At 38.1% G+C, this 11,587-nt stretch overlaps 1 protein-coding gene across 2 annotated transcripts in view; it reads left to right on the forward strand.

Annotated features, from left to right (window-relative positions):
* The window catches only part of STK38L (serine/threonine kinase 38 like), an 87,180-nt gene extending 76,217 nt beyond the window's left edge, over positions 1-10,963 (forward strand). For both annotated transcript variants that reach the window (XM_059185839.1, XM_059185838.1), the window contains 8 exons: positions 569-723; positions 1,071-1,173; positions 1,353-1,414; positions 4,439-4,556; positions 4,969-5,092; positions 6,048-6,143; positions 8,782-8,873; positions 8,968-10,963. In XM_059185839.1, coding sequence (XP_059041822.1) covers positions 569-723; positions 1,071-1,173; positions 1,353-1,414; positions 4,439-4,556; positions 4,969-5,092; positions 6,048-6,143; positions 8,782-8,873; positions 8,968-9,095 — 878 coding nt within the window. In that variant the 3' untranslated portion in view covers positions 9,096-10,963. The remainder of the gene's footprint in view (positions 1-568; positions 724-1,070; positions 1,174-1,352; positions 1,415-4,438; positions 4,557-4,968; positions 5,093-6,047; positions 6,144-8,781; positions 8,874-8,967) is intronic.
* The last annotated feature ends 624 nt before the right edge of the window (positions 10,964-11,587 follow it).

Below are 11,587 nucleotides of genomic sequence, written 5' to 3' on the forward strand. Positions count from 1 at the left end.
ACATACCCACCAAACCAAGTCCACACTGATGGCTACTCAGCAAAAAGGGAAAGCGGAATAAAATGGGATGGAGGACAGACTCAAAGCATCATAAAAAATATTAACAGTTGTCATTTCTGAGTTGTAAGTTCACCATTTTTTATTCTTTGCCCCTTTTTAAAGAAAAAATTCCTTGAAAATAAAAGAATGTCTTTTGGTGGGATAATTTTCTATTTTTTTGATGGATTAAACAGCTCTGAACATTTTTGAAACTTGAATTTGAAAGACTCTATCCCATTTCCAGGTGTGCTTACTCTGATTCATTTCCCCAGTTCAGCATATTTTCCTCAGCAATTATTATGGATGTTGAGTGGTAGAAAGTACTTCATTATCATCTACTTTCTGCCTTAAAAATCATCAGATGTTGTGAAACTTTTGCTAATGCAGTGACACTTTTTTTACTTGGCCCTAGAGATGGTTGGCGGTCTACTGGGTGGGTCGTACAATGCAGAAATGAGGCAGAGGTTGTACAGATACAGAGGAAGCCTGACGTGCTTCTAATACATGATACTTGGTTTCCCTTATGGAGGTGACATGATGACATTGCTAATGAAGAAAGATACCTTGACAGAAGAGGAGACACAGTTCTACATTTCAGAGACTGTTCTAGCAATTGATGCAATCCACCAGTTGGGTTTCATCCATCGGGATATTAAACCAGACAACCTTTTATTGGACGCCAAGGTATGTGAAGAAACTGGTGAATTATTGGGTTGATGATTATTTTAATGGAATAATAGAGCTGATTTTGTGATTGAATGGGCAGCTACCATTTATATTATTGCTCAACTATGTGATGTCATAGAATGATGTGACAGGAAAAGACTTGGTAGTGAAAATGACCTCAAGGGAGGATGGCTGTCTTTGTCTTCTTCCATTTACTACTTTTAACATTCGTCATCATCAAATATTTATAATTTTACTTACCACCTGTAGGAGTTTTTATAATGCTAAGAATTTTTATAATCACTGCCCTAAGGCTTTGTTTCAAAGTTAATATAATCTCTTGATTTTACTGGATTTTTTTATAGGGTCATGTAAAATTATCTGATTTTGGTTTATGCACGGGATTGAAGAAAGCTCATAGGACCGAATTCTATAGAAACCTTACACACAACCCGCCAAGTGACTTCTGTAAGTTTGATTCTTTTTTTCTGTGTGACATAATATAGCTAGTTTAATTCAGCATTGTTGAGCACTGAAAGTTCTCTTCCTCTCCTCATTCCTTAAACCAGTGTATTTACATGTATGTGGTTTTGTTTTTTGGTGGAGTTTTTCCCCTCATATTTACAATTCTCTCTTGTTGAAATTAGCATTTCAGAACATGAACTCAAAGAGGAAAGCAGAAACATGGAAGAAGAACAGGAGACAGCTGGTAAGTTAGCCGGGTCCTTAAGAAAGATTGACCTGGTCCTAAAAGTTCACTGGGGTTTTGCTTGATCATTTCATATCTTCACAATCATTAGTACTTACTTTGTAGCAAGGATAGAACTGCTTCTGGGGTCACATAGTTCTCTTAGTTTCTCTGTAACATTTCCTTGCCTAAAAAGTGAATGCTGATATTTACGTTGTGATTTAACTTTATAGCATTTTATGGCTCATACTTATAATTAAGCAGCCTGTTTACTAGTAATTAGCACAATATAAAACTCACTGAGATGAATGTGATTGTAGTGAATGCCTTGTGTGTTCCATTTTTCGTACTTGTTCTGAAACAACTGCCAGTCAGCATAAGTAAGGTGGTTGTGTTTCTAAGGACTTTATAGACAAGGTAAACAAGAAGTTTGGCATATTAACAGATAAAACAGATAAAATAAAATTAGAAAGCAGACTTTACTACAGATAAACTTAATTACTCTTTAAATAGAAGTCAAGCCCCACAAAAAAACCTGCTTTTGCCCCACACTGTTTCTCCTTTATTACTTAGCAATTATAAGAATTGTTTGCCCCTTTTCCTCTTTCCTTTATCCTATTAATTAGGTCCATGCACATTCTCAGGGTTAGGAATGTGCCTTTTGACTTTGTTTTCTTTTTTCTTTTTTTTTTTTTTTTTTTTTTTAAAAGATTTTATTTATTTATTTGACAGAGAGAAATCACAAGTAGGCAGAGAGGCAGGCAGAGAGAGAGAGGAGGAAGCAGGCTCCCCGCTGAGCAGAGAGCCTGATGCGGGACTCGATCCCAGGACCCTGAGATCATGACCTGAGCCGAAGGCAGCGGCTTAACCCACTGAGCCACCCAGGCGCCCTTGACTTTGTTTTCTTGATCTCTTGTATGCCCGGCACATACAGACACTCCATAAATACCTGTTAAACTCAACCAAGTGATGAAAGGAAAATTAATTTATCATTCCGTCTGAGAATTGGGTGAGGTTAACAGACTGGACGATAATAGTCCAATACCCTCTCAAACCAAATAATAAGACTTTGCTTGGTCAAACTCATTCTGTCAGTGGCCCAAGTAATTAACTATAAGCTTCCTGTGCTCATAAAACATTTCAGTGTTTTTAAAAGTTAGGAAAAAAGAATTTTAAAACTATGGAGCTATGAATTCATGACAAAAAACTTCCTTCTACTTTTAAATGTGCCACTTTCAGATTAGATTTTACCACTGAGAGAAGAATTGCAGTATTTCCTGCTTTTAAGGGGAAAAGTGAATACTGCTTAAAAGTACGGTGGGAATTCGACTTAACAGAGCCTTCATGGGTGATTCCTGTTGTCATGTTTTATATTCTTGTGGCCATTATCATGACTTCTACAATTTTTTTTTTAAAAGATTTTATTTATTTATTTGACAGAGAGAGATCACAAGTAGGCAGAGAGCTAGGCAGAGAGAGAAGGGGAAGCAGACTCCCTGCTGAGCAGAGAGCTCAATGTGGGACTCGATCCCAGGACACCGAGATCATGACCTGAGCTGAAGGCAGTGGCTTAATCCACTAAGCCACCCAGGCACCCCGACTTCTACAATGTTTATTTACCAAGGGAGAAGTAGAGGGGACTCTTAGTGTTTGGGGCAGGAAAATCCTTTGGCTCTTGCATATCCCCCCTGCTAACTAACTAAATGCCAATCAGCAATCACCCCCACCCCCACCCCCTGCCACCCTCAGGTCCTTGAAATGACGAAATCTGCTGGCACACATTTTCAAATGGTCCCTGGCATAACTGCCCTTAATTGAGAACAACTACTGTAAAGAAGTCGTTTTTGTAAGATTTTATATGAATTAAGAATGAAGCACTCCATTGCTTTCTGATGTATAAGCAGTGCCCTGGAATTAGGTTTATCATGAAAATACCTGTTGTTTATATATACAGCAGGTTGTAGTTTCCAAAGCACATTCCTTTTCTTGTTTCATCCTCCTGTCAACTGTGTGTGATTACTGCAGTTTCCTGTAAGCAGAAGCCGAGGTTCAGAGTGCTTGAGTCGCCTGTCCAAGAACTCACATTATTAGTGAGTGGTGGACTCCGGCCCACTGGTTCAGCCTCTTTATTCTTTTTGAAATGGATGGCTAACCTTAAAAATGAAACAATTATTGTGCCAGCAAAAGTGGGTTTATTCGAGGGCGCCTGGGTGGCTCAGTGGGTTAAGCCGCTGCCTTCGGCTCAGGTCATGATCTCGGGGTCCTGGGATCGAGTTCCGCATTGGGCTCTCTGCTCAGCAGGGAGCCTGCTTCTCTCTCTCTCTCTGCCTGCCTCTCCGACTACTTGTGATTTCTCTCTGTCAAATAAATAAATAAAATCTTTAAAAAAAAAAAAAAAAGTGGGTTTATTCGGGAATAACAGAGAATCACAATTTGGGACAGGCAAGCTGCGGCAAAACCATTGGCAACTCCAACAAATAAAGAAGAAAACTTGTATTTTAAGAGAAGAAGGAGGATTTGAAAGGGGCTGTTTTGAACAACAGTTCACTGGAGCAAAGCAGGAGTTGAGGGTGGTGAAGGTCTCTCCTTGGCTGAGTTGCAGGGGTAGCTGCTTTCACACAGGAGACGCAGTGTACATCTTTCCCTGTTGGGGCCCACAATAGGTGATTCTTTGCCTGTTCATGATTCCTCCGATAAGGTCTGTAATTGACAGTGAGGAGTACAGCAGCATAGCTACCCCTTCTAGCATCCCGAGGCCACTTTTGTGAGCTGTCCTTCTATTAATTTTCACAGGATTTAGGGCTAAATATATAAATAATTTAGTTGAGCTTCTTGGAGAGGGGGTGATGGGCAGCCAGAAATAATATCTTAAATAATGTATTATCTGATTCGGTACCTGTCACTAAGCTTTCTACATGATAAACATGTGAAACAAGTATTAAATGCAAAATTAACTGCTGTATTGCTTTTTCCAGTAATGAGCCATACTCGGATCTTTTAACAAATATTTAAAGAATGCTGGTTTGATAAGCTTTTCCTTTGTAGGCATATTCCACAGTTGGGACACCAGATTACATTGCTCCAGAAGTATTCATGCAGACTGGTTACAACAAGCTGTGTGACTGGTGGTCTTTGGGAGTGATTATGTATGAAATGCTAATAGGTATGTCTTATCATTTGTTTACGTATATACTATAGAAATTTCCATTAGTGCCATGGATGGAGCATATTACAGATATGTAATATCTGAAATGTCTGAGCTCCTTGACATCCCCCAGTGTCAATAATCATAAATACCAGTGAGCTCTGTAGCAATTCAGGAACAGGGTATTTAACCAGAACTCCCATGTGTGAAAATTGCATCTACATGGCCTTTTGGATAAAGGGGGTGATGCTTTGAATCCTTTATTTTATTGCCTTTATTAGCGATTTTATTATAAATCGATGAATGGTGACATTTTTTATTGCTGAATAGAGCACTTCTGGCTATTTTTTTCCCCTATGACACATACATAGTAGGTAGAGCATATTTGATTATTAAAGATGATAAAACTTGTATTTTCTCTCATATGCAGGATATCCACCTTTCTGTTCTGAAACTCCTCAAGAAACATATAGAAAAGTGATGAACTGGAAAGAAACTTTGGTATTTCCTCCAGAGGTACCTATATCTGAGAAAGCCAAGGACTTAATTCTTAGGTTAGTGCTTAAATCCCTAGAGGAGTTTATGGTATTTTGAAACTTCACAGGTACCTAAAAAGATTGAATTGTCCATTTTATTCTTGTGGGAGGAAAAGGACCACTACTGATCTATACAGTCAAAGAGATCAATAAAGAAAATGTGTTTTTTAAAAACTGCAAACAATTAAAAGGAAGCATGCAGTGAAAGTATAAGAAGAGGGATGGTGTCTTGTATCATTTCAAAGGCCACGCCTGTTGGTACGCAATGACCTATTTCGTTAAAGAGAAAAGAGAAAATAAATCGCTAGTAGCAGTGCCTATCACAAGTCTATGTATGAAATTCTTTCTAAGCAAAGGATTCCATTCTGTTTCTCAACTAAGATGAAGTTTGGTATTATTGTGAACAGCTACAAGGAATATATATTGGGACAACCTATGAGAACAGCTAATTGACAGCATATTATCAAAAATCTTTAAACTGTCTATGACCATTGACCCAGTAATTCTAGGAATTTTGCTTATGCAGACAATTTGATGTGTGTAAAGATTATCATGATGTTTTTAGTAATGAAAAATTGAAAACTAAGTGTTCAACTAGAGTGGACTGGCTAAATAAACTAATATTTCCACAAGCAAATTTTAGAATATGAAGTTAAAGAAAAATATATAATGATTTTGGGAAGTTTTCTCAGTATATTAAATGAAAAGAATCACCCTAAAACAGTAACTACTGTGCTAACACATAGTTTTAAAAATTGTAATAAAAGACTAGAAGGAAATGGCTTCATTCTGTTTATAGTGGTTCTCTCTGTACAGTGCAATTACAGAGGATTTCTGTTCTCTCCCACATTTCCCACAGGAAACAGAGCTGACTTTGGTAAACAGAGGAAAAAAATGAAATGTTTGGAAAAAAATGGAAATAGGGTACTGTATATGTAATTTGCATATGATCATTTCTGTTTCCATTTTCTAGATTTTGTATTGATTCTGAAAACAGAATTGGAAATAGTGGAGTAGAAGAAATAAAAAGTCATCCTTTCTTTGAAGGTGTAGACTGGGGGCACATCAGGTACGCTCATAGGCTTCCAACGGGAGAGATCTTAAGTAAAATGTTTGTTTGTTTGTTTTTTTTTTTTTTTTTTTTTTTTAAAGATTTTATTTATTTATTTGTCAGAGAGAGAGCGAGCGAGAGCGAGCACAGGCAGAGTCAGAGGGAGAAGCAGGCTCCCTGCGGAGCAAGGAGCCCGATGTGGGACTCGATCCCATAATGCTGGGATCATGACCTGAGCTGAAGGCAGCTGCTTAACCAACTGAGCCACCCAGGCGTCCCTGTTTGTTTGTTTTTACTAGGTTTAGCAATCAGTTTGTCTCTGACTCTGCTAAATACTCATTGCTGTTACAGTGTTATTATTCCAGTGTTCTCTGGACTACGTAAGCGAGACTATAGCTAAATGACTGGTTTTAGCAAATGCCCACTGTAAAGGGGAAACCACCTATTGCGCACCTGTTTCGATTTTTATATTCAGAGTTACGGGATGCAAGCTGATGTCCGCACAACAGGGATGTAGTTTTATTTCACACGATAACCCCTCAATTTTGTCCTATTCTGTCATGCTGTATACTGCTCCTTTCTCTAATATACCATCTTCTTTATGAAGTTATAAGAAGACACAGTCCCTTTTTTTAAACACTGTGAGAAAAGTGAAATGATGCAAGTAACTTCGACGAATTTGCTTGCAGTTGTTAATTGTAAGCATCGGCCTTTAATTCACTTGGTGGCCAAAGTACCTTCAGTAGTTCTGGGCTGCTCTCCACACAGTGAGACTTCCAAAACATAACACTGATCATACCCTTTTCTAACTCCCCTTTGTGCTTAGAATAAAATTAAGGCCGAGGCACTGCTTTCAGGACTATGGGGTGTGGCTCTAGCCTCATGGGTCCCAGTGGCATCTCCGAGGGTTGTTCTTCTCCTCTCCCCTCGGGGCTTTGCCCTTTGCTCTTCATTCTGCCTGAAATGCTCTTCTCTCTCCACTCGTTCTTGTCCTTATTCCTGCCCTGCCTGGGCAGCATCTGCCCCTCCTTCGAGACAGCCTAATGTGTCACTGGCTCCAGGCACATCTTCACGGGAACTCCCACAGTGTGCCAGGCACTCGACCTGCTGTAATAACAACTCGTTTGTTTGGACCACTTAATGTTATGTCCAGCACTGTTCTGAGGACTTTATGTGCATTTTTTATCTTATCCTCATGATACACCTTATAAAATAGGTACCATTATGATGTCTCTTTTACGAATGAGGAAACTAAAGCACAGAGAAGTAATTTGCCTGCAGTGCTACAGCCAGTAAATAATCCAGCTAGAATTTCTTTTTTCTTTTTTTCTTTTTTTTTTTTTTCCAGCTAGAATTTCTAACTAGAATTGGACCCCTGGGTGTCCTGGTTCTTAACTGATACGCTGCATTACACTGTATACCTCATCTCACTGAACAGAATGAGGATTCCCCGCTTCACAGTTGGAAGGATGCTTAGAGCCCATTTGTGCAATCTCTTGCTTTGATAGTAAGGAAATAGTCACAGGGCAAGGAGTTGCCTGCCTAAGGTCACGCTGTTAGTTAACGACACCAGAGTCACTGGTTCTTGTCACTAAAGTAATATACATTTATTAAGTTATCACATTAAGTATAAAGAAATTGGAATGATTCTGCGAAGAATACTTAGGACTTTAGGTAACTGGCTTTGTTCACTTGTCCCCTAATACATCCAGTTAAGTATTTGTTGAAAAAAATAGAAGCAATAAAAATGGATAGCTTCTTTTAACTATTTCTATTTTTAAACATTGTTAGCATGGTAAGATAGTTTCATGACTGATTTTTTTAACCTTATCTCCCTGATTCCCTTAACATTTAGATGGCAGAAAGTTTTAGATTTAGATTTCATTGCAAATGTGTAGTCCCTTTGCCCCCCTTAGTTTCTCAAAGCGCTTTTTGTTTTTCAAGTATCTTTATTTTTTCAAGTAATCTCTATACCCAGTGTGGGGCTTGAACTCATGAACCTGAGGCCAAGAGTTCTACTGAGCCAGCCAGACATTCCCCAAATGACTTTTTTTTTTTTTAAGATTTTATTTATTTATTTGACAGAGAGAAATCACAAGTAGATGGAGAGGCAGGCAGAGAGAGAGAGAGGGAAGCAGGCTCCCTGCTGAGCAGAGAGCCCGATGCGGGACTCCATCCCAGGACCCTGAGATCATGACCTGAGCCGAAGGCAGCGGCTTAACCCACTGAGCCACCCAGGCGCCCCCCAAATGACTTTTAATCTCTGGATCCTTTAGTAGAAGAATTCTTTCCTGAATTGTTTAGCTAGAATCCAGTACACACAATAGCCAGCATACATTATGCAATTATGAAATTGTTTGAACAAAATCTTTTCTGTTCTACATTCCCTTTCATTAACTCTTATTTTTCCACTTTAAACAAAACAGCATGAGAAAGTCTGGGTATAAAGAATAAAAATTCCAAGTAAATGGTCATGTTTTCAGAAAATATTACACTCAACTATGACATCCACTTCGCAGTTTTCAAGTCCACAATAAATTCTCTCGACTCTTCTATTATCTGTAGAACAGGAAGCAGAATTTGCAAGTAGAACCATTTTGGAAAACAAAGAGTTAAAGAAAATTTGCCATGCTACTACTTGATCCTTTTTTTATAGGGAAAGGCCAGCAGCAATCCCTATAGAAATCAAAAGCATTGATGATACTTCAAATTTCGACGACTTTCCTGAATCTGATATTTTACAACCAGGTAAGATAATCTATGACAAAACTAACACTTCATAGTCTCTAATGATGCCTAATGAAATTCCTTTGCTCTTGGTTAATTTTCCCATCTTTCCTAGTGCCAAACACCACAGAACCGGACTACAAATCCAAAGACTGGGTTTTTCTCAATTATACCTATAAAAGGTTTGAAGGGTTGACTCAGCGCGGCTCTATTCCCACCTACATGAAAGCTGGAAAACTATGAATAAAGATCACGTTCGCCCACAACCAAGAGAACTCAGGTAGCTGCATCACCAGGCTTGCTTGGCATAGATACCAATACACTGAAATACTCCTGAAGACGGTGGTGCTTATGACTACAAGAGGAAATTCTACAGGATTAGGATTTCTAAGACTACTACAGGAATTGGTTGGCAGTGCCAGCTGGCTTTTGTTTTTTGTTTTTTTTTTTAATATTTTATTATTTGTGTTAACTTTATTATACGAAGGTACTGGAATAAAAGAAATGTACGTCCCTTTTTAACTGCACTGCCTACACGCGTATTAAGGTCCATTCTGCCTGTGTGTGCCGTGGCTTTGTACTGTAACACCTCTGATCAATTCAGGAGAAACATATCATTTAAAGCAACATAGGCTAACCTGTAGGTTACACTGCAGTATTGCTGTTTTACTGCAAATCTTATGGGTCTAGATAATCAAAAAAAGCCATCTTCCATAGTCGGTGTTAGAATACTTGCCCTATTGGTTTGGACGGCTATAGAATGAACAGACATGAAGACAATTTCTGTAATGGTTTTAAGAAGTTTTAAAAAGGAAATACACTGGTTATTTAAAAAATAGAATTTATCATCATGTTATTTCACAAACTGCACAGTCGGGAGTGACAAGTTTATACTAAAGAGGAACTTTAATACCTTCACTCAAACACTCCACTAATATATTTACTTTGCATTCAGAAATACTGATGACCTTTATATACGTAGTCTGTATACTCATAGGGAGATGTACTGTATTATATAAAATGTAAAGTTGCTTTTCTTGTGACAAAAGGACTTCTTTTTTAACAAGAGGACATGGCATTATTTTGATTTGATTATGGTGAGTTGAATTTAAGAAATGACCATGAAGGCTGCTTGTAGAACTGGTGTATTTTTATTAAACTATTTTTTTAAATGTCAAACTTCTGATCATGGAAATGGACTTGTAGAGAACAAAGAGCTATCTACTTTGGTTTTCTAGAAAGTTGTTACATATCATGGCTGGTTAACTTTTCTTTTGTTTGGTGAAAATCTTTCCTTTGATAATACTTGTATTATTGTGCCATTATTTTCTTACACTCCAAATGTACCAAAGATCCTGAACAGAGTGGATGTTCACAACTGAGAAGAAATTTCCTTTCCTGTGGGAATGCCATATTCAGATATGACAGATCTTTGATAGTGCTCAGCTTATTCAAGGGCAATATTGTTCATGTTCAGCTACATCACTATGGTTAACCTACGTGGAATTAAGGAAGTAAATGCAGGCGGGGTGGGGGGGAGGTGAGGGGCACCGGTGAGGTTGTGAGGAGGATAGGGGAGATGATGTCAGCATCAGATTCTCTAGCTCTTTCCTGAAGAATTAAGTCACGCTTTTTAGCTCAACATTTTATTCTAAAATGACTCTCTGAGGTTTTGGCTTCGTAAGTACTAGTTAAGGAACAATACTTTATCAAAGAATGGCCTAATGTTTGTCTTAACTGTTAATTGATACAACTGTAACCATGATCTGTGATCAAAATCAAAAGTGATGGTTTATTTGTAGCTAGGTTCTTCTTAATGGGGAAGAACTGCACAGGATCATTATGCAAATCTACAGAAGCTTTTATAAACGCTGCTGCTAGGTAGCTCCACATATTTCAACAAGGCCATGCTGGTTGGTTCGTTGGTTGGTTGGTTGGCTTTTCTCCCCCCCCCGTTCTCTCTCTTTCCTTCTTCTTTCCACTCTTTCTTTCTAGTATTTGTTTGATACTTATGATATGTTCATCTAATAGTTCATCTCCATTTTTCTCATTTGGATCATGTGGCTGAGTATCTAGGAGAGAGAACTTTTAAAATTCTAGGGTTATCTCAATTTGACCAGCTCTGGTTCTTCTAATTATAACTCCCTCTAACTTTAAAAAAAAGCTGCAACTGCTACTCAGTTTTATGAGATTTTTCTCACCCCACCGCATCCCCCCACCTTTTAAAAAAGACTGACTGTTTTGCTAGTGTAATAATGAATGAGTAAGACAGGAGGAAACTGCATCATTTTCTAGTTGTAATATGGTAACTATTCTAGCACAGAAAAATGTCATTAATAATTCAAGTTGACCATGGAGGGGGGTTTCCTAGAATGGAACTGAATTACCTGTTTGCTTCTTAATCAAATAAGAGAAGAGCATGTTGTTTTCCATCTCCCTCATTTTTATTAGCAGGAAGAACTTGGAAATAATTATGATTTCTTGGCAGTGGAAGGGCAGTTCTGGAAAGTTGACTTTGATTGGGGTTTCCTCCTCGTCATAAGCATTTCTTAAGTGCCTATCTAAAAGCAATTAAAGACTGTGTCTGCCCTTTGGAAGCTAAGAATTTGAGTCATGATGCAAATTAGCTAGGTAATTTGCAAAGTACCCTCAAGATCGAATTTTCTCTATTATACACTTACCATGTTTCAGGTGAACCATTTAATTTAAATGACAAAACCCTATCTAATCAACTG

Source organism: Mustela lutreola, chromosome 8 (genome assembly GCF_030435805.1).
Source record: "Mustela lutreola isolate mMusLut2 chromosome 8, mMusLut2.pri, whole genome shotgun sequence".
Classification (NCBI taxonomy): Eukaryota; Metazoa; Chordata; class Mammalia; order Carnivora; family Mustelidae; genus Mustela; species Mustela lutreola.